Here is a 25,034-nt window from a genome sequence, read left to right on the forward strand (position 1 = left end):
TTCAATTTTTTTCCATAGTTTTAATTACATATAAGATTATCACAATCACAATCACAACCAAAAAACAAAACAATTCTCACATCAACATGCAGCACTTTGTGCATATATGTACAGGACATTACATTTTAAATCCATAATTGTTTTCAACTCACTTAAGCATGCATGTCTCATTATGAACTTACTTTTAAGGAAAATCATCCATTTCACACAGAGTGCTGCAAAATTGTAGATTGAAGTCTGCCACTAGAGCCCTTTATACTTTGTGTTTTACTGGTAAACTTTCATCCATTCTAAAACTACTTATAAATTGAACCTGAACATTATTATTTGACTGCTTATTTAGTTCTTTGAAAAATGCTTCTTTTTCCCCCAAATGAATTAAAATTACTTGCAACTATATTGGTTTTCCAATTTATTGTCAACAAGAAATTGTCTGACATGTTGGATTCATTTCAAATGAATCAATTTATTAATTTATTTTTCACTATGCAAGTCAGATTCCTTATTTGATTCTTTTTAAACTTGCAACAGACTAATGTTACAGTTCTAAGCAGTGGTGGATCCAGAACTTTTCCTAAGGGGGGGCCCACTGACTGACCTAAGAGGGGGCCCGTTCCAGTCATGCTTCAATTATTCCCTATATAATCAACCAAATTTTTCCCACGAAAGGGGGGGCCCGGGCCCCCTATGGATCCGCCTATGCTCAGGACTTTTTAAATATTGCTAACGGATACTGGACATCAAGTGATTGCTTATTAAAGATGACACTACCTATGAATATATAATTCAATACAAGAAAACATGATATCAAAGTTATTTACTTTGAAAGTGTAGTCAATCTTATGTTGTACAATGAAAAAGAACAAAATGCCTCTGTACATAATGATCTCAATAAAAAAATCATAATGTTTTTGTAGTTTGTTTACATTTGCTTTTAATTACACACTAAACTAATTCAATCTTTTTATATCATTGTTAGAATTCTATAATTCAACTTATCATAGATCAAACTATGTTGATCATACAATTATCCACTATGATGCAGGCTCATTCTCGGGTGATTCAACTTTAAGACTATCATATAACACAGTTTTAACTGCAGACAGTACATGTATTGATGACAAGAGTTTAACAGATGTCTCCTCATAGCCCTGGTCCTGCAGAAGCTTGACAAGACTGTCCCATTGTTCTGCTGTTGTATCCACATCATCCATCATGGCTGAATGAAATAAGCTAGTGTTTTGATCATCTGAAATGGATAAAAGATATTAAATGTGATTAATATGGGGAAGTATGGAAGGTTTTTATTATAATTTTGTATGTACAAAGAAATGTTATGTAAGCCTTAAATCTTCCTGGTTTTGTTCCACCACTACACTACAGCAACTTAAACATTTTAAAAAGTATTATTGCCAATGAAACAAAATGAGTAGACCTGCAAACATCACCTATCGTCATGAAAAATTCTTCTGTATGATTTGGAAGTGACAAGAGTCCTGATGTTCAGCTGGTTTTTTTTTACACTTTAAAACTATCATTCATTTAATAAGCATTTTATTACTTTCTTGAATTGCTTAACCAATTGTGTTGTTGAATGGACCCAAGTAGATCTATCAAAATTAACCAGTTGAGTAATAAAATCACCAAATGAGCAAAAGCTAAGTATAATAATAATCAATACAAACCTGCAGATGGTGTATTCTGTAAATCCTGCATGAATCTTATGACAAGGTCAAAATGACTATTTTCTAAGAGCACCAAAATCACTACACCAAGGGGCAAAGTCCGTGTTCCTTCACCATCCTCTTCTACTAAAGAATGCATTAATGGTAAAGATGGACATGTTCTCAGTAGTTCTAAATATTCTTGTTTTGACAATGGATATTTATGTTTGGCGTATTCCATTCCAGTATGGACCCGTCCTTGTTTTAGCATACAGATTACAGCTTGTCTGTATAAATGTAGTTTACTGTAGACGTTCTGAGCTAAGGCTTGACAACTACACTTACATGGAACCTGACAATTACAATGGTCAACGATTCTATCACCAATCTGATGGTTCAGTGATAACCTATAAAAGAAATGCATAACAAAACTATTTCCAATAAATATAAGGGTGCTACCAAACTATTTAATAATAAAAATAAATTTCCTCTAAAATGTATGAAATTGGCAGCATATTTTTTTTTCAAACTTGATCATTGACTAATCATTTTGCGATTTCAAGCAGGCTACATAGCATATCATTATGCAAGTAAGCGGGTCGAAGTCATCAATTTGTCCTGCTTCATCAACAAATTTAAAAAAAAAAAGCATGAACACTTTCTACTTGTTGGACCTCTGACCAGGTAACAACTCATTCAAATTCATAAGTTACATTGTACTCTGTGTGTTCAGATACATGACCCTATGTTAATGGTTGTTATTCTGGGTTTTTTATAACCAAAAGTACACTGTATATATATATATGAAGGTCTTTGGACTACTCTGTTAAAATAGTTTATTATAATTTACAACAATTCAAAAATTACCATATGGTATAAGATCTGTTTGTTTTTTTAAGACAACACAGCTTTTTATTACCTTATTGCTAGGTTAATGATGTATTTCTTTTCTATCTTCATACATACCTATCTTGAGCTATCCAATGAGCTAATAGATCTAATCTGTTTTCATTTAACACACATTCTACACATTCATCAGACAATTTGTGGTTTGGCTTACTTCCTACAGCACTCACAGATGCCATAACGGCATCGCAGAAAGCAAGAAGTGGACTTCTGACATTTCCATGCACTTTTACATCTGTTTAAATGAGAAAATGTATAGGATCTGAGACTACTATAACACAGGTAGTGACCAATCTCTGTGTTATAGTAGTCTCAGATAGGATGCATTATGCTGAAAAACTTAGTTTAATCCATGAGTATCGCAAGTTACTTTTTTCCCTCCAAAAACAATTTGTATCAAATTCACATAGAATTTATACTCTAACTGTCAAGATCTGAGTAAATAAACAAAATAATCAATCAACAAATCAATCAATCAATGCAATGTCATTCTTTTACACTCTATAATTAATGTATTATAATAAACCTCATCCTGTCAGAGATAGAAGAATATAGAATATTTCAAGGTATAGTCTGAAAAATCAATGTGCATGTATAGTCTACAAATGGTCTAATGATTAGTTTTGACAAAATATCGTATCAACATAAAACAATTGGTGATTGACTTTCTTCCATTGTTTGTATAAAAGATATCTCTTGTAATTAGTTTGGCAATATCAAGTGCTTCATGAAAGGTTTGTAACAAACTTAAGTCACAACATATATATATTTATTAAACAATACGATTAAAACAGCCCTAATACTACCAAAATGGCATGTGTCATACTGGAGACGTTGTCCTGGTCATATAAATCATGTGATCTATATTGCTTTTCGGCCCTGTCCAATAGTTCCAATACGGACTGGCAATGAATCCTGAATTACATGTAAACATATATATTGTGCATGTAATTCAGGGTTCATTGCCAGTCCGTATTGGAAATATTGGCCCTATATTCACATCATTGCCAGTCCGACTATATTGGAAATATTCATCCAATATTCACATTTGATGTATGTAATACAGCATTCAGAACAAGTCTGTATTGAAAAGTTGGATTATTTAATAAAAGTGTTATGACTTTAAGATTCTCGGTCAGCTGTATTGGCCCTCAACCCTACAGGTCTCAAGGCAAATACAGCAAACCTTGAATCTATACCAGTGCCAGTACAGAAACAGCCAGTAAATAACACTATAATATATATGAATTTTCCCAGTTCGAAAACAATCTGTCATACAGTATTCATTGTTGTATACCTTTTAAAATATTTGGGGGTTTCTGTCTCTAGATTACTCTCAATTTCTTTCAATATTCAGCAATATAAAACTAGGTATATCAGAATAAGTCAACCAAAATGAAAAACACAAACTTGATGTGCAAGTCATCATTATTCACAAATGAACCATACTCAACTTCTAATCTGGAAAATTGGTCAACCCAGGTCAATTTAATTGAAACTTTTTTATTTAAAGTCCACGAAATTTTGAAAAGTCAAACAACAGGAACAAAATTCAAACTGAATCTGTATCTCCTCATTATACACTAATGTACAGAAAATTAGCTCTAGATCTGAAAACATTAACAAAAGTAATTCAGCACAAATACAATTTTAATGAAACTTTCTTCATCCAAGGAACTTGAAGAGTCAAACAAACAGGAACAAAATGGAAACTGTATCTGTATCACAGTATGTCATCTTTATACATTTAGGTATAAAACTTTAGATAACAATTTTAAGCTTAAAAAAAAAGTACAAACCAGTGTATGATTTCCAGAGGATAGAAAAATAACATGGTAAACAATCAGTGCCTGGTCACCTAGTGATGGAGGCTAAAAATAAATGCATGCATCATATCTTTTAATCTTCCAAATTTGGATAATGGTATCTATAACTTATTATTTTTTCAACAGGAAGATTTGTTATATATAGAACTACTTCCCTTGGTTTTGACATCTAATTTTATCTTTTGCAAACAATGTTTAACAAGAGGCTGTCAGAGAGGCAGACAACTGGATTTTTTAACATTTATTTGTGTCCTGGCATTTTTCAATATCACAAGAACCACAACTCCTGAACGGTAAAAGTGACATTCATAAATATTTAACTTGACTTTCATTTTGTCATCAGAAACAACATCTTAAAACAAAAATACCCCCAAATTAGTCCAATCTAGCTGAGACCAACTATACATAAAAAAAGATGTGGTTATGATTTCTAATGGGACAACTCTCCACAAGAGACCAAATGACACAGAAATTAACAACTAATGGACACAGTAGGACCTTCAACAATGAGCAAAGCCCATATTGCAGTCAGCTATAAACATGATAAAATACCTGAAATGACAAATGTAAAACAAGAAAACTATTATGGGGTTGAAACACAATAGGTACATAATCTTACAGTCATAAACAGAAAATTTACAGAAAAGACCATATCAATGACTATAAAATTATAAACTGATTTATGCACTTTATGTGGATAAATGCTCTGTTCAAATAAGACATCTAATTGAAACAAGTCAACAAACCATAATTCAAATATGTAAATGATAAAAAAGCAAATACATTCTTTTCCATTTCAGATGAACATAAACAAAAGTGAAAAAATATGTCCTCCAGTAAGTTAATGTATTCTTTAAACATTCTTATAATATATTCCTAATACTGTAATGCATGTAAAAAGTTCAAATATTTGTCAACAGCAAACTGATATGGAAAATCAATGTTCCTATTCTAATATTAAGTATGTTTTTCCAAGTTTGTCTATAAGTATAAAAAAGAAGATGTGGTATGATTGCCAATGAGACAAGTGTCCACAAGAGACCAAAATGACACAGACATTAACTATAGGTCACCGTACGGCCTATAAGTGCCTGTATTTTGAACAAATCAACTTAACATACTTACAAGAAAAACTACCAAACAGGACAGCATACAAAAGGTATTGTAAAAGGTAATTATTGACATCGGAATACAAAACGCCCCTTTACTTTTAACCTAAATAATTGATGCTAAATTCAGACGGCTGATCAATATCTTCTTAGTAATTATATTCTCTCTTTATCAAAAACAATAATGTCCTGAACATAACATGTTTTAATTTGTTGTTTATAGAAACATGAGCGTTTATACCAGCCTAAAATAAACCTTTAATGATTTTGTAAATTAGTATAATGGGTTTTCACCTGTTATGCTGTTTAAATTTACTGTCCAAGGGGTAATTATGTACAAGACACTCCGAAATTCCCTTTAAAGATTTTTAACAAATTTAACAAGCTAAAATTAATCTCTATTGATTTAGGAAGTTGGTGCATAAAGCTTGCATTGTTTATTGAACCAGGATTTTAAATACCTTAACTAAAACTTGTATAAAATAAATTAAAGTCATGATATTACCCTCTATCATACCGTGTATTATATTGATATGTCAAATTTCCAATGTTTGCTTATATGTTTACATCGTTTTCTATAAACTAACAGCTTTCCATTACCACAACAGTTATACAAAAAATTATCATGAAATATTTAATAGTGAACTAATTCTTATAAGTTCTTACTGTGGATGTTTGAAATAAAATTCACTTACCAGTGGGTTACTAATGAAGCAGTATGACGAGCAACAAAATAGGGATCCACAAATATTTCAATGAAAATTTCACATGTATGAGTTCCAAAGTTTACAACATATTGTAACTAGAATGAATTGTCATCATAGCTTTGAACCTTGACCTTTACCACCAATAGTTAAAGCTAGCAATCAATCCAATTCTATTATCAATGTAACAATTTGTTTATACTTGTAAAGTTCTATGACACATTATTGATTTAAAGTACCTCATTTAAGGTAGCACAATACAAAGATTTGTTCACTCCCAATCAGACAACTTTAAACTGATGTAATTCATTTCATCCTTCTTTATATTTTATAAATGAGGTACCAAAAGAAAGAAGAAAGATTAATCTTTCAAATTGTGATAATTTCATTATGACATAATTATTACATAATCAATTATTATGTAATTAGTTGCTATATTGTGATGTCCACACTTGAATGAATTTAGCTTCTTTGTTCTTCATAGCATCCCGAATTATTTTATAGATTCTTGTACAACACAGCTTGACCTCCAAAACTGTGTCTCAGATTTCCAAAAACATCAATAGAACAAATTTTATGCCACATTGAATTTAGTGATCTCTTATGAATTGCTGTTGCAAACTTCATTGAAGATTTATGAGAGAATGAAATACAATAGGAAAAATCTGAGACACAGTTTTGGAGGTCAAACTGTGTTGTGCAAGAATCTATAAAATATTTTGGGATGCTATGAATAACAAAGAAGCTAAATTCATTCAAGTAATGACATCACAATATAGCAACTAATTACATAACAATTAATTATGTAATAATTATGTCATCATGAAATTATCACAATTTGAAAGATAAATCATTCTTCTTTCTTTTGGTACCTCATTTATAAAATTTAAAGAAGGATGAGTGGAATTACATCAGTTTAAAGATGTCTGATTGGGGATGAAAAATCTTTGTATTGTGCTACCTTAAATACATACCAATAAAGGTAAGGAATAAATCAGGATATCAAAAAGCTGAATATACATACTTAATCACTGTGTAGTTTAAATACAGAATTAAGATGTATCAATTTCTTGTGATCTGGAAGCAATTCACTATACCCTATTTATAGTTTTGTTGGTCACAGCTAACTTATGAAAAAATGTCTTTCATTTTATGGGTTCAATTTTTTTACACACAATAGATTCAAAAGTTGTAAACTTAAGTAAAGAAAGTACATAGATTTCCCTGCCCCCCTTTTCCCCAAGCTGAATAGAATTAAAATGCCTTCAGAATTACAGTCAGATTGCATTTAACTCTTCTATTAAAGCTAAGAACCTTGAATTATTGAACTTTATTATTGTCATATTCAGGAATCTTAAATTTGGCTACCTTCTTATTCAACAAAGTTGTAATTCAGAAACGATCATGTTATAAAAAGAATTCAATAATTGGATTAAATCATCCATATTAAGTTTAAAAGAAAAAGATTTCTTCAACCATCCTCAGGAAATATTAAAATTGAAAAAGTTTCAGAGTTCTTGAAATCTTTTTCCCCCTGGTGGTCATTAGGGAAATATACTGGTTTTCACTATCATTTCTATTGCAAAATACTGAAATTGTGGCGTTCCTTTGCATATTTTCATGGTTAAAATCTTAGGACCATCCCTTTTCGAGAACTCTGTAGTTTTGGTACTCAACAAAGGGCATAATATAGCCTTAGAGGCCATACGGTACATACAGTTGCTTTAATCAGAATCATTTGAATTCTTTAGGTTAGTTGTCTCATTGACAATTATACTACATCTCCTTATTTTATACAATGTAACTCATGTTATAGTTACTAAGTTACAAATTGCTCTCAAACATCTTTAACCATGCGGCATTCTTTATGTGCCTATCCAGTCAGGATTGTTGCTATTTCTTTGTTTTTCACATAGGGTTCCTAGTTAAACTGTGTTCTACAGTGAGGGTCATTTTGCATTTTCAGATAATAAGCGAAAGTTCCAAATTGGAATTGTGCATGGATAAAGGTTGGGGAAGTCACAATCATATTTTACTTATCTAAAAGAGACACCAACTTGCTGACATTTTGCACTTGCTTAGAAATTTAAATACTGCCATTTCTAACCATGATAGTGTCATTCATTCAATATTTGTTTATAATGTTCAAGCTTTGGAGAAGCTACATATTTTTCTGTATATAAGAACGGATTTCCAAAATGATTATATTGCCTCTCTGAGTGCAGCTGGATATGGCCGCAAATGTCCAACCCTGAAAAGTTGGGGCCAAAATGGACACAATATTGATGCTTGATACAGGTCTGAATTTGGATTATAATTAAATTTTTGACTCATTATAGGTTTCTGACACAGAATAACTGTAGTAAAAAAACTTCAAATTGGTTATATGATTTGAATTGATATTCAATTTTTTGCTTTAAATAGTGCAATACACTATGCTGTTGTGAATACATAGTTCTTAATACACAATTTACAAGCAGTGTAAGGGAGGTAATCAAACAGTGTTTTTTAAACTGATTTTAAATTGTCTCAATTGTCTCAACCAGAAAACCCCGTTTTCCCCTTTTTTTGACCCTATTCCTAAAGGATTTGAGCCATATTAACCCCCTCCCCCCAAAAGTCAATCTTTACCATCCCTTTGTAGTATGGAAACTTGTGGTATAATTTCAGAGAGATTCATACATTTTAACACAAGATATTGTCTGGAAACTACAAAAATGCTTATTTGGCCCCTAATTCCTAAATAGTTGGGACCATAACCCTCAAAATCAATCCCAACCTTCCTTTAGTGGTTATAAACCTTGTGTTTATATTTTATTGATTTCTTTTAACTTATAATGAAGTTATTATCTGGAAACTGTCTGTCTTCAGATGAAGCTGACAACGACAACGAAGATGACGACAACGTGATAGCAATATACGACCAAATTTTTTTAATTTTTCAGTCGTATAAAAACTCATCAAAGACACCATACTTACATGACTCATCAGTGACACTCAAATCCATAAATAATGAATGTGTCCATGGGACACAGATGATGCCACCTCTTGCATATCATATAAAGTTATAAAGGGACATAACTGAAGAACAATAAAAGTGAAGCTACCCAAATTATTACTTGATCTGAGTTTTGTGGTAATAAGTATTAGGTACAGGTTTTAATTTCATTTGGTTGAGGCAAACTTAAGTTAGAGAAAGGAGAACATTTGTAAAAGGGCATTTATAACTCTAGAACATTGAAAGTGACGACACTAAAATTCAAACTTGATCTATATTTTGTGGCAATAAGCATTTTGTATAAGTTGGAAAACATTTGGTTAAGGTAAAATTTAGTTGGATAACGGCAATAAACGATTGTATAGGGGCATAACTCTGGAATGTTTAAGGTGACGCAACCAAAATTTTGAATTTGATTGGTTTTTCTTTGTGGTACTAAGCATTGTTTATAAGTTTCAGAACATTTGGTTTAGGCAAACTAAAGTTAGAGAATGGAAACCAACATAGGGATGTACGCTGCATGGGTTTTGTTCAATGTTGAAGGTCTTATGGTCACTAGCAGTTTCTTACATCTACATCATTTGGACTTTTGTGAATAGTTGTCTCATTGACTATTAATACCATTTCTCCTTATTTTTATACTATTTGATAGAAAGAAAAAAAAAATTGTTTGGTTTTTATCAGGTGGACTATATGAATAAAATGTGAAGTGGGGTAGACATCAACATGTGTACTTAATTTCAAGTTGATGTGACCACAACTTCAGGGTATACTACCTTAAGGTCAAGTTACAGTAAATGGGCTATGTCACAGATTTCAGTAAAATTTTGCATACAACTCTGGCTCGATGAACTTCAAATGAAAATCGAAAAAATAATGCATTGATTTCATTTATCATTTAAAATATTACTGATTGAATTCTTACAAAATTGGTGAGCATTTGTATAGAAAGCACATAAAATCGGCATAAAACCTTCTAAAATTTGTCTTAAAATCGCCAAATCTCCTATTCTACTCCATAGATTTTTCTTAAAAAACTATATGTTGTTGATACATAAATTACCGTTATAATGATGTAAAATAAAGATAGGGTCACCGACTTCGTTTTTACGGTATACATCATTCAATGTTGTGTTCTTTGTGATAAAATCCTATAAAACGTCGAAATAATCGTAACGTCGCCGTGTTGCAGGCCGTAAAACGTTGATTTTTGACGTTTTTCACTACCAACAGGATGAAAAAATGAGTATTAGACAACAAACGAAGTCGGTGACCCTATCTTTATTTTGCATCATTATAACGGAATTTTATGTGTCAACAACATACAGTTTTTAAAGAAAAATCTATGGAGTAGAATAAAAGATTTGGCGATTTTAAAACAAATTTTGTATGTGTTTTCGCTGATTGTATGTGCTTTCTATACAAATATTCACCCATAATAAAAAAAATTAATCTGCAATATTTCAGATAATAAAAGAGATAAATGCATTATTTTTTCGATTGTCAGTTGTAGTTTACCAAGCCAAGATTGTATGCAAAATTTGAGCAAAATCTACGACATAGCCCATTTACTGTTCCTTGACCTTAACCAAAAGTGTAATCCTGATCTGGAGGTACTGACCAATAGCCAGATGCAATCACCAGAAAACTAATGCATTGTTACAATAACAGACAGGGTATAAATAAATGAACATTTGCTCGAAGGTAGGTATACCTTACTAACATACTCACACTATCACATTTCCATGTTCAGTAATTTGGCATATATTTTTGAAAGTTCACATAATAATGAATATATGTAGCCCATTTCTATTACTGAATATCAGCTCTGACAATTGTTAGATTCCTTTAGTACTTTAACCCTCATTTTAGTTTAACCTGATATAGAAAGGAAGAACAGATAGGCATATAGATAGAAACACAGATGGGAAAAATGCTCCCTATTATAAAAGGCAAGACCTAAAAAACAAAACTTTAGTTAAAAGATGTATTTAGGTGATCATACCCATGGATTCTAAATAAATTCTTGAAAATAAAGAAACTTACTGTTCAATGTGAAGGATATCTACTGTGTCTGAAAATTATTGAACAATAAAAGTAGAAGGATATGTTTTGACTAAGAGAAACAAAATAATTACCCCTGAATTTGGCCAGTGTAGCAGATGTCCGAAGTATCCCTTTTGGACTGTTAGCAGCATGGATAGCAGCATCTTCATACATCCCATCCTCAAACAATTCATTAAATTTCTCTATATATTCTAACATCATCTCAGCTTCTTTTTCCTTACTTGGATCATCATCATCAAATGATGTTGTGGTGAGTGTTTGCGGAGCTGATGGTGAACCATCCCTTTGTTGTTGTCCTTCTCCAGGAGATAGTTCTGTTTAAAATGAAAAAAAAAAAATATCAGTCACAGTTCTACCTAACCACTGAACCATTACATTTCACACACAACATGTTTGTGGCATGTATCTTGTGTGTAAATTTTGATGAAATTTGATGTTTTATGATTAACACACTACATAAATCCTAACAAATCTAAAATAATTTATCTCAAAATTATCATGCTAATAAATTTGAAGATTTTTTTGAAATAATGACAAGATCTAGGTGATCTAGTGATCAAAGATACCCCTGCATGCACAAAATTTCAATAAGGCTTAATGCCTTAGTTGAAATTGAATGTAACTTGCATTTATACATTGTGTATACTTTTTAATTTAAAACCAGGTGCTCCGCAGGGCCAGCTTTATACGTCTGCAGAGATTGAACCGTGAACAGTTGGAGCAAGTATGGACACAACATTCAAGCTTGATAGAGCTCTGAATTTGGATTGTGATCAAATTCTTGACATAATATGAGTTTCTGACACAAAACAAATGTCAAGATCTTACAAATGTATTATGCAATATTTTGCAATTAAAGATTTCTTCTTCAAACTTTTCAAAAATTTGGAATTTGAAAAATTTGGGAAAAAAATTGAATACTTCTACCACCCACCTCCCCTTTTTTTTTGCAATAAGTCCAAAACCTGACAATTCTTTATACATTATTTACAAGTAGTGTAAGGGAGGTAAATTGAAACATACTAAACATTGTATGCTAACTATTTTTGAATTACTCCATGAGATAAACAAACTAGAGGCTCTAAAGAACCTGTGTCGCTCACCTTGGTCTATGTGAATATTAAACAAAGGAAGCAGATGGATTCATGACAAAATTGTGTTTTAGTGATGGTGATGTGTTTGGACATCTTACTTTACTAAACAGTCTTGCTGCTTACAATTATCTCTATCTATAATGAACTTGGCCCAGTAGTTTCAGTGGAAAATGTTAATAAAAATTTACAAATTTTATGAAAATTGTTAAAAATTGACTATAAAGAGCAACAACTTCTAAAGGGGTCAATTGACCATTTCGGTCATGTTGACTTATTTGTAAATCTTATTTTGCTGAACATTATTGGTGTTTACAGTTTATCTCTATCTATAATAATATTCAAGATAATAACCAAAAACAGCAAAATTTCCTTAAAATTACCGATTCAGGGGCAGCAACCCAACAACGGGTTGTCTGATTCATCTGAAAATTTCAAGGCAGATAGATCTTGACCTGATAAACAATTTTACCCCCATGTCAGATTTGTTCTAAATGCTTTGGTTTTTGAGTTATAAGCCAAAAACTGCATTTTACCCCTATGTTCTATTTTTAGCCGTGGCGGCAATCTTGGTTGGTTGGCAGGGTCACCAGACACATTTTTTAAACTAGATACCCCAAAGATGATTGTGGCCAAGTTTGGATTAATTTGGCCCAGTAGTTTCAGAGGAAAAGATTTTTGTAAAAGATAACTAAGATTTACGAAAAATGGTTAAAAATTGAATATAAAGGGCAATAACTCCTAAAGGGGTCAACTGACCATTTCGGTCACATTTCGAACGACAATGATGACGCCAACGGCCCAACGTCATACCAATATACGACCGCAAAACTTTGCGAAGTATAAAAATGTTAAATAATATTATCAAACTTAACTTTTATTATTCACTTGAAAACCAATAAAATTGTAATTTAGAGGTTACTCAGGGGAATAAAACTTGAACAGTAAATATTAAAATCCTCAAAATTGATCCATAACATTGTGTTCAAATTTTAAAATATTATTTTGTATAAAGATTCAGTAAAGTGGTACTTTACTTATTATTCGAAAACCCATGAAATGTCAATTTCTAAGCTAAGTAAGGGTCCTAACTCTTATACAGTAAATGTGAAAACTATCAATATTGATCTTGACCTGTATTTTGTGGTCCATGGTCATGACATTGCTTTAGAATTTAAAAAAAAAATGGATCAAAATTAGATCAAGACATACTATAAATATCATCCGGAAACAAAATTTGTGACACAGAGAAAAAAGGACTAACTGACAAACAGTCTGAGACATATGGACAATAAGATACATCAATACACATTGTGGCAACTTTTAACTGTGTAACAAAGAAACATAACAATGTTAGTTAAACAAAAATGGATGCATATAAAAAGATAACAATGCAATAAACAACAAACGTAATCTTCTTGTTTCTAGCATGGCTCACCAAAATTTGGAACATGAGATACATAATCTCTCCAATGCTTCAACAGTTTCTCAACTAGAAAAAAATGAGCCTCTTATTTGAGAAAAAATCTTTTACAGTAGGATAAAAATATAAATACATTCAAGCTGATTCATCAACTTACCTTGGGTTGTGCTTGTTAACTTATTTGTACCTAATGACAGTGAATATTGGACTTCTAATCTAGAAGTTTTATTGTGAAACTCCATACTTTTGGTATTTCCTACATAACTTACAATAAATTGCTATCCCATTGTTACTTAACTATGTCTGATATTATTGATTGATTGATTTTTTTATTGTTGGTTGCTTATGTCCAGTGGAAAACAATTCATGCATGTTCAGGTCTTCTAGACAATGATATTATGATAAGTTTGTATATGAGACCAATGACTGAATATGGCATACTTTTCAGATGCACATGACTGTGTTCTTATGAATCCATGTTATATCAAGTATTCTCAACCTACATATATCATGTGTACCAGTTATTATATAGTAATACTGAAATTTAAGCAGACAACTTGAGTAATAAAATGAAGGCAATTCTATATATAGCATTTTTATGCAGATGTTTGTATATATAGTTTTCTCTAATTCTTACTCGATTATTGCTTTCCTAACCTGTTGATTATTTTTGTTTAATTAACATGTGGTTCATTTTATCTCAGTTCTTAATTGGTCAAAAATCAAATATGACGTCAAATTTTCTTGCTTTATCTGAAATTCCAATTGTGACAACATGAAAAAAGACCATGCCTGATGACGTCATGTAGAAAGAACACATCTTTTTGTAAGTTGTAAGAAAAGAAGGATTAAGATTGAGCTTTATATCGTCTAAAATCATAAGAGAAACAGATTCCACCATCAAATCTCGTGCAATAGGATATTTATCCACTCTCAACAGTTAAATTTTAAATATTTAAAACGCTCAGCGAGCCTCGCTTTTTAAATTTGAAAATTAAACTGTCTTGAGTGGATAAATATTGTATCACACTTGATGCAGTGGTAGAATCTATATATCTCATTGACAATCTTACTTCATTTCATTATTTTTATATAGCTCTTAACAGAGACATATATATGTCTCAGCTCTGAATAGGTGTGGACACACTGAAAGTTTTGCCTGTTTAATACTTATAATTGAATTCATGTTGAAAGTCTGTAGTATGAAGGTTTTGCTACAAGTGTCGCAAAAGCTTATCATTATCAATGTTCTATGAAAATGAGGTCACAATCAGATAAACCATGCTTGACAGACGTGTATACACCTTACAATCATTCCTTACGCCAAATATAGTGGTCATATCACTTATAGTACCTAAGAAACAGATCAAATCACAAAATCTTAAAATTACAACATAACATTAATTAAGTTAAATTTCATTAAACATGCAGAATTTACATATTAGGTCAGACACTCAAGTTTGGGTTTCTGTGCAGTGGGAGACATGGGGAACACTGTGATTTATCAACATCAAATACCTCCATCAAATGAATATTCTTCAGTAGCATTGTACTTATAACATAAATTCATTCCTAAAATGAAATCATTTTACTTTAGTTTAATTCAAAATACACCCTACAGCCTTTTTTTCTTGGAAATTAGTTAACCACTGTGCTAAATGGGTTTAAATATTTTTAGATTTTCCTGTGGGTATCCAAAACATATTCACTTTTGCAGTAACAAAGAACCAATTAATTCTAAAGTTGCAGTTGGAAATGATCTCTTTTAAAAATGCAACTTGAAAAAGCATTGCTATGGAATGGTTATTGTATTTTAGTGTTGAGGGCATAGGATACTATAGCAAGGGCAGATAAAAATGCATTCAAATTCAATGCATTGTCTTCGCAACTTTGCTATTGATAAGAAACCAATATTTGTGGAAAAATTATTAAACATCATTCAATCTTAAGTTTGAAAGTATTACAAAGTAAAACACAGAAAATGTATTGCTTTTCTATCACCAATAAATTTGTACATGATAGTGATTCGTTTAACATTTTGATGTACTGCACAACGGAATTGCATAAAGAATACTCTGTGACGTACTTACATACAAAAAAAGGAAAATGGGATCGCTTGTAGTAAAAAAAGCTAGGTTATCTATTTCTAGTATAATATTAGCACATGGACCCCATTTTTTTCTTTTGAAGTTGGCTAAATATTCTTCTTCAAGAATATATTATCGAAAATTGGAATTTAAAAGCAAGAAAAATCATCAGCAGAAGTTGGTGTTAACTTAAGTGCATATGATACAGTTACAGGGGAGGTAATTAATGTCATCCCCAACTTATAATGCTATTTTTTACACCTTTAAACTGTGAATATTGGAAAAGGATGGGGTTTTTTCCCCACTGATTTGAATCATTACCTATAAAATGATTGCATGGACTCTTCAAAGCTTGTGAATTATTTTTTTTTACCTTATTAAACTCTTAAAGTAGCAAATGAATGTACATGTAAGTTATATGTTTTATTAAATAGTGACAATGAGAAAAGCTTTTATGCAAATTTTCATAAAAAAAAATCACTGTGGGGATATCAAGTGCCCTTAACTTTTTTTACTTAATTTATACTACCATTCATTTTGTCTTTTGTGACTATACATCTCTAATCTCTTAGTCAACATTTTAAAACTAGATTCTAAAAATACATATTGTCTTAAAATATCTACTCAAAAAAAAATAAAAATTCTGACACCTACCCTTTTCCTGTTTCTGTAGACCTCTAGCCTGAGCTAATGCAAAGATTACAGCATCTCCAACAGTTTGGTGAGGGGGCTTCACTCTGTTATAAGCCTGGGCTGCTTCCACAGCTATTTTTAACTTCGACCTTTTGTACCTATATATCTGTCCTTGCCTTAAAAGGTCATCTCTTTCATTCACTTTATTATCCAATCTTTCTTTTAATTCCAGTTTGTGAGATTTAGGGACATATCTTGTTCTAAAACTTATGTTAAGTTCTTTTAATTGCCTGTCAAGCTTTTCATAATTTCTGTATAGAAGGGTTAGATCTGTTGATTCTTCTAAAGTTAACCCTGAAATAAATAATTTTCACCATAATGATTGGCAAATTTAACCAAATATATATGCAAACATATTCATCACAATTAAATCAAATTAAGCCTGTACACATTTCCTGGTTTCTAGTAATAAATGGAACAGCAGTTCATGTATTCCTTCTAGTTTGGTAGCATTTCAACTTTTTTAATGACTATAAAACCACTTTAATTAACAACATGACTATACAGGACTCATGTCTATTTGTAATTGAGATCAATTTTTGAAAATTTCACATATGTACATGTATACAGATCAATTTGTCTGCATATGCATTTTATTTCACTAAGAATGATATTCTTATAATAAAATTGTTTATACTTATCTAATATAGCCAAATTTTGTGTCCATACAATTATCAAGAATTGAACTCACTTGTAAATTCCACTATAATTACCTGGAATCATACGACTGTCTTTTTTCAATTCTCTCTTAGGTGGTTCAGTAACTTCTCTGTCTAACTCTTCTCTTTCTTTACGTTTCTGCTGAAGTTCATTTAGTTCTTTCTGTAATCTGTCATTGTCTTTTTGGATCACTAAAATTCTGTTAAAAATAGAGAAAGTAACATCCTCTAGAAAAGTAGAAAGTAGAGAACCACAAACTTACATTGTAGGTAGGAAAACTGTCAATCCTAGTCAAATTAAGATTTGAGTTGAACACCTTAAACATGCAGGGTTTTGAACTCGTAACCCCATAATTGACAGGCTAGTGAAATAGTAGTTGAACTTCTTAGACCATTCAGCAACTGAGGCCCGATAATTCAAAGTGTTCACATCATAATGAACACAGGTTAACTTAATTGAAACTAGAACAGAATCCAGGTGAAACAAAAAAAAAATATATACAAAAAAGGTGTTTCTTATACATGTACATGTATTTGAGTTTTCTGATATTCTACTCATAAAACTTTTGATAAGCATAATCCTTCATTCAAATTTGAAAAGGATCCAAGAAAAATGACATTATATAAAATAAAACATTTGCTTTACCTTTCGTCTAATTCATCGGCTCTTTTTCTATAATTCCTGATGGTTGAAGGCTCAGATGCCATGGCCTTCAGTTTGCCATGTAGAAAATCTGCCTCTCTTTGACCTTTCTTAATGGCCTCTATAGTATCTTCATATTCTTTCTTAATAGCTGTCAGTAATGGTTTGTATGCAGAAACATGTTCGATAATCTAAAATGGAAAAATAATTCAGCATTTCTATCTTCTTCTTCTTCTTCCTTTATAGTACAGGCCTCCCATGGGAGTATTATCATACTGTTTTATGTACATGTGTGTTGGTGGCTCTGCCACAGGGATTGTGTATGCGTCTAGTGCAGTGGGGGTTTAATACTCAAACATTGCCGCTGGCTAACTCACTTGTGGGTGAAAAGAGAGTCGAGTGCGTAAATCTCTCCTGCCAGTACAAAGCCTCTACACTGTCCAAGACTTCTACAGTGCCTCCCCGCGACAGCACACGGTAACTAGGTATATGACCTAGGCATTATCTGTAGAGGATCTCGGAGCAGCAAGGGCCCTAGAAATGCAGTGTGTAGGCCCACCGGCGTGTGGACATGCCCTAGCACTCATTAGCCTTGCCCCAGCTATGGGTTAAATAGCATCACTGCCTTGTGATTGGATTTTTGAATCAAAGGCTATGGAAGTAAATCCAGACAGAAAATCCGGGTAGATGGAACTCGTTAGCAACAGCAATCGTCTAAGGGATGGAATCCCCTACAGAAAAGCCACAGGTCCTCCGCCATTGCCGGTCTCAAGCACGGATGAGAAAGGGAGGAGAGTTATGCATAGGGCCAGCACCCCTATCATGTAAAACAAGTGAAACTGCGAGCTACTGCTCACTGATGATACCCCCGCCGCAAGTGGATAATATTAATAGTGTAAAAATATGCAAGTGTTCGGTAAACAGGAAGTTGTCGAGTGATGAATCTGAAAACGCATCACACGGTATAGCTGACTTATAAAAATCCTGAAACCAAATTTCAGAAATCCTTGTATTGTAGTTCCTGAGAAAAATGTGACGAAAATTTTTAACTTGGTTATCATGTGTAAAATCATACAAGTATTCGGTAAACAGGAAGTTGTCGAGTGATGAATCTGAAAACGCATCACACGGTATAGCTGACTTATAAAAATCCTGAAACCAAATTTCAGAAATCCTTGTATTGTAGTTTCTGAGAAAAATGTGACGAAAATTTTTAACTTGGTTATCATGTGTAAAATGATACAAGTGTTCGGTAAACAGGAAGTTGTCGAGTGATGAATCTGAAAACGCATCACACGGTATAGCTGACTTATATAAATCCTGAAACCAAATTTCAGAAATCCTTGTATTGTAGTTCCTGAGAAAAATGTGACGAAAATTTTCAACTTGGCTATCATGTGTAAAATCATACAAGTGTTCGGTAAACAGGAAGTTGTCGAGTGATGAATCTGAAAACGCATCACACGGTATAGCTGACTTATATAAATCCTGAAACCAAATTTCAGAAATCCTTGTATTGTAGTTCCTGAGAAAAATGTGACGAAAATTTTCAACTTGGCTATCATGTGTAAAATCAGACAAGTGTTCGGTAAACAGGAAGTTGTCAAGTGATGAATCTGAAAACGCATCACACGGTATGGCTGACATATATAAATGTTGATACCAAATTACAGAAAGGGTGGATGTGTAGTTCCTGAGAAAAATGTGACGAAAGTTTCATGGGACGGACTGACTGACGGACGGACTGATGGACTGATAGACTGACGGACTGATGGACGGACGGACGGACAGACAGAGGTAAAACAGTATACCCCCCCTTTTTTAAAGCGGGGGTATAAAAAACCTACGCTACGGAAACCACACTAGGAAATCAAAATAACTTCACCGGCACTCAAGGAGACATTCATCAAACTGTTGATGGAATGACTGTTATTAGTGAAAGCAGAGATGAAGCTAATAACACGAGAAATGGACTTCTGAGACCAAAATCCCTACTTAGAGTGGGTGGATGGAATGTCCGCACCATGTACGAAGTAGGAAAAACTGCGCAAATTGAAAAAGAAATGTTGAACTATAACATCGATATACTGGGCATAAGTGAATGCAGATGGACAGGTTATGGGTCAGTTATAACAACAAATGGACAGAAGATAGTTTACTCTGGGAGAAAAGATAATATCCATAGAGAAGGTGTAGCCATCATAATGAATAAGCAAGCAAGTAAAGCTCTTATAGAATGGAAACCTATAGATGAGAGAATAATAATAGCAAGATTCCATTCAAAATATGTTAAACTTACTCTGATTCAATGCTATGCACCAACTAATGAAGCAGACATTGAAACTAAAACCGACTTCTATGAAAAGCTCAGAAGTGTAATGGAAGGAGTACATGCCCATGATGTTGTACTGGTAAATGGAGACTTGAATGCCAAAGTAGGTAATGACAACATCGGAGTGGAGAGAATAATGGGTAACAACGGATGTGGAACTTGTAATGAAAACAGAAACCTGCTGATTGAATTTTGTGGACTAAATGATCTGGTTATTGGTGGTACACTATTCCAGCAAAAAGAGATACATAAACTTACATGGACATCGCCAAACAGGAGAGACAAAAATCAAATTGACCATCTAATGATAAATGGCAGATTGCGGCATTCACTGAATGATGTATCTGTAAAAAGAGGGGCAGATTGTGGAAGTGACCACTTCCTGATTATCGGCAAAATCAAATTGAAACTCAAGAAAGCTCCGAAGATAAACGAGCTGAGCAGGAAAACATTTGATCTGCAGAGACTGAAGGACAACAAAAGAAGACAAAAATTTAATACTGAACTAAAAAACAGATACCGAGTACTCCGTGAAATTGATGACAATAATGAAAACATGGGTGAAAACATAACTGAAATTTGGGATAACATCAAGGACATTTATACTAAAACAGCTGAGAAAGTATTGGGTTTAAAGAACAGAAAAAGAAAACAGTGGCTGTCAGACAAGACTTGGGAAAACATCAAGGAAAGGAAAGCCATAAAAATAAAACTTAATGCATCTAAATCTAACAGATTGAAAACCAAATTGCAATCAGACTATAGAGATAAAGACAAAGAAGTTAAAAAAGGGGCAAAGAATGATAGGAGAAACTATGTTGAAGAACTTGCAAATGAAGCTGAAGAAGCGTCAAAGCGTGGAGAGCTCAGTGTAGTATATAAAATCACTAGACAGCTCTGTGGAAAGTCCAGGAATAATGATGCACCAGTACTATCCAAAGAGGGGAAGCTACTAACTACAGACAAGGAAAAGTTAGATCGTTGGGCCGAACACTTTAAGACTATCCTGAATAGGGCTGAAACCAACAATGATATACCAGACATTCAACCGTTTGGAGATGCACTTGAAATAGACACAGAAGCTGTATGCAAAGATGAGATCCAAAAGGCAATAAGACAACTGAAAAATGGTAAAGCACCAGGCATAGATAACATCAGTGCAGAATTATTAAAATCAGACATACAATCAACAAGTGAAATACTACATTATCTATTTACGAACATATGGATAGATGAAGAAATACCAACTGAATGGGACAAAGGAATCATTATAAAACTGCAAAAGAAGGGAGATCTGAAACTTTGCAACAACTGGCGAGGAATATCACTACTTTCAATCCCTAGTAAAGTATTCCTTAGAGTCATCAAGAATAGAGTAACTGATTCCATTAACAGTAAGCTGCGTGAAGAACAGGCAGGTTTTAGAAATAACAGAGGCTGCATCGACCATCTATTTACCCTCCGAAACATCATAGAACAATCCATAGAGTGGCAGAACAAAATAGTACTAAACTTCATTGACTTCCAAAGAGCATTTGACAGTGTTATAAGAGAATATATTTGGGACATACTAAGAGCATATGGAGTACCATCGAAAATTATCAAGCTGATAAAGATATTCTACGACAAGTATGAATGTAGTGTATTGCACAATGGACAGCTTTCTGATTGGTTATCAGTGGATACAGGCGTCAGACAAGGATGCGTAATCTCTCCTCTTCTCTTCTTAATAGTTGTTGATTGGTGTATGAGATCAACCTTAGGAAATGGAAACACTGGGATAAGATGGACACTCAACTCCTTTCTTGAAGATTTAGACTTTGCAGATGACATTTGCTTACTATCCAGCAACAGAGCACAAATGCAAAAGAAAACATCAAGACTGAACACCATGTCAAACAAACTTGGGCTCAAAATAAACATCGAGAAAACGAAAGTCATGTCAATCAACGACCAATCAAATAAAATTCCAATAAAGATTGGATCCGTGAACATCGAGGAAATAGAAGACTTTACATACCTAGGCAGCATAATAAGCAGTGATAATGGGACCACCAAAGACATCAAAGCAAGACTGAGTAAGGCTAGAACATCCTTTTGTCTACTCAGACCAATCTGGAAATCGTCATCCCTTGCAAGAAACACAAAACTCAAAATCTACAACAGCAATGTCAAATCTGTACTGCTTTATGGATCAGAATGTTGGAGAATTATACAAACTGACTTCAACAAACTGGCCGCATTCCACAATACCTGCCTGAGAAGAATATGCAAAATCTTTTGGCCAAACAAAATATCCAACCAGGAACTTTTCAAACTGACAGCACAAAGAGATATAAGAGACGAAATAAAAACAAGAAGATGGAAATGGATAGGCCATGTCTTAAGGAAGGAACCAGCAAACATCGCTAAAGTGTCACTGAGGTGGACTCCAACTGGTAAGAGGAAAAGGGGGAGACCTAAAGAAACATGGAGAAGAACAGTGGAAAGCGAGATGAAGGAGGTTGGGATGTCTTGGCGAGAAGTAGAGAAGAAAGCACAAGACAGAGTGTTATGGAGAGAGCTAGTGTCGGCCTTATGTGCATCAAAGCACAAAGAGGATTAAGTAAGTAAGTAAGTTTTATGTACATGTTCCATGTGAGAACAACAAATGTGCGGTAAGTGCAGATTTTCTATAGTGAAAATGGTGCTTCTTTAAAATAACAATAAAAACAAGGTTGTACATCTATCGAAACTGGACCAATTGCACACCCTTTTGAATGATTCAAGGGTTGTGCAGCTTACTATGTGTTGTGGCAGTCCATTCCAGATTCTGATGGTATCTGGGAAAAAAGAGTGACGATATACTTGAGTCCTGGCAAAAGGAATGAGGAATCGTTCATTGTGTCCTCTTACTGTTGATATTACTGGCTGTAAATTTGTAGTTGGTACTGCAATCAGTTTGTGTACTACTCTGTAAAACATGATGACCTTACATTGAGTTCTTCTTTCCTGTAGTGTCTTCCAGTTTAGTGCCTGTAGCATTGATGTTACGCTACTCGTTCTTCTGTAGTCATTAAGAACAAATCGTGCGCATCGGCGTTGTATAGCTTCTAATTTGTTTATATTGTCCTTAGTAGATGGATCTCAGATGGTGCTAGAGTATTCCATGAGTGGTCTTACAAGCGTTTGATAACATAATGCTTTTGTTTTACTAGGACAGCTTTTGATGTTCCTTTGAAGAAAAGCTCGGGTGGAGATAGTTTTCTCTGCGATGTTGTCAATGTGTTTGTTCCAACTCAATGTTTTGTGTATTGAGACGCCAAGATATTTTGCAGAGTCAACTTCTTCTAGGATGTGGCCATGTATGTTATAATTTGCCTTGACTATTTTCCGCTTTGTTGTTTCTCTGAGGAGTTGGCATTTTTGGAGGTGGAATTCCATCTAACATTTAAACCAGAAAACTGTATGAAAAGATACTGTCAAACACTAACGTTTATTTTTAAAAGAGTACTATCAAGTAATATAAAGGAAGTATACTAATATAATTTGGCCAAATATTAATTGATGAATTCTTTTTGAAAATATAGAGTTTAGATTTTGGACAATTTTAGAAAGATTAAAACAAACCTTACCCTGTTGAAAACTGACTTGTATATTGTATATCTCTGATCATCATCCCCATGTGACAGTTTATCAGTCTCATATCTAATGTAGTCATTTAAATCTAGTAGGAAAGATCTATCAATCTCACTGGTAATAATAGGAGGTAATTTTGGCAAACAGTTTACTGGAGTTCCAGACCGGCTTAAAGTTGATACTGTAATTAGAAAAAAAACATTGAAAGCATAAGTAGAAGTGATTATTTTTTACAGATATAAGAAGATGTGGTATAGAGTTCCAATGAGACAACTCTCTATCCAAGTCACAATTTGTAAAAGTTGACCATTATAGGTCAAAGTACGGTCTTCAACAGCGAGCCTTGGCTCACACCGAACAGCAAGCTATAAAAAAAAATGACTTGTGTAAAACCATTCAAACAGGAAAACCAACAGTCACAACATTATAAACAAGAATGTGTCCCAAGTTCACTGATGCCCCATCCGCACTATCATTTTCTATGTTCAGTGGACTGTGAAAATGGGATAAAATGTCTAATTTGGCATTAATATTAGAAATATCATATCATAGGGAACATGTATACTATGTTTCAAGTTGATTGGACTTCAACTTCATCCAAAACTACCTTGACCAATATCTTTAACCTGAAATTGGACAGACAGATGAACAGACGGATGCACAGACTAGAAAACATAATGCCCATAAATGGGGCATAAACAGTGGCAGATCTAGATATTTTCATTAAGAGGGGGCCCACTGACTGCCTAAGAGGGGGCCTGCTCCAGTCATGCTTCAGTGATTCCCTATATAATCAACCAAATTTTTCCGTCAAAAGGGGGCCCGGGGCCCCTAAAAAACCTCTAAATCCGCCTCTGATAAAAACAAAAAACGTGAAACACTCACGAACCACATCATTATGAATTACTATTGGAGAGGGTTAATATCCAATATTCTATTTAATATTTAAAATCACCATATGGTATGGATTATTGTTATTTAATAATTTATTTTAAATGAAACATATTTTTAAAAAGATTTTTTTTTTGTTCATTTCCTATCTATGTGTGTAAAATGAATAATGTTAGCACCAAGTTTGTAGCCCATGTTTACTAGCAATGTGCAGCTACCATGAAATAAAGGATCATTTATAATTAAATGTAAGTTCCAATAGGAACAGATATTGTTGCATTGTTTATAAAAAAAAGTTTTCATTGGAACTTCTAGATCTGTTA

The 25,034-nt window shown here is 33.1% G+C and overlaps 1 protein-coding gene across 4 annotated transcripts in view; it reads right to left on the bottom strand.

The window, feature by feature from the left end:
- LOC139514434 (clathrin heavy chain linker domain-containing protein 1-like) overlaps positions 1-25,034 on the bottom strand; it is a 26,257-nt gene continuing 1,223 nt past the window's right edge. Inside the window, exons 2-11 of one of the 4 annotated variants that reach the window (XM_071303711.1) lie at positions 23,817-24,001; positions 17,874-18,061; positions 17,282-17,427; positions 16,530-16,862; positions 15,307-15,360; positions 13,804-13,857; positions 11,346-11,588; positions 2,631-2,805; positions 1,686-2,071; positions 1-1,249 (exon numbers count right to left, since the gene is read on the bottom strand). In XM_071303711.1, the coding sequence (XP_071159812.1) occupies positions 1,035-1,249; positions 1,686-2,071; positions 2,631-2,805; positions 11,346-11,588; positions 13,804-13,857; positions 15,307-15,360; positions 16,530-16,862; positions 17,282-17,427; positions 17,874-18,061; positions 23,817-24,001 (1,979 nt within the window). In that variant the 3' untranslated portion in view covers positions 1-1,034. The remainder of the gene's footprint in view (positions 1,250-1,685; positions 2,072-2,630; positions 2,806-11,345; positions 11,589-13,803; positions 13,858-15,306; positions 15,361-16,529; positions 16,863-17,281; positions 17,428-17,873; positions 18,062-23,816; positions 24,002-25,034) is intronic. The other 3 variants (XM_071303712.1, XM_071303713.1, XM_071303714.1) reach the window with 3 other exon arrangements.

Source organism: Mytilus edulis, chromosome 3 (genome assembly GCF_963676685.1).
Source record: "Mytilus edulis chromosome 3, xbMytEdul2.2, whole genome shotgun sequence".
NCBI lineage: Eukaryota > Metazoa > Mollusca > Bivalvia > Mytilida > Mytilidae > Mytilus > Mytilus edulis.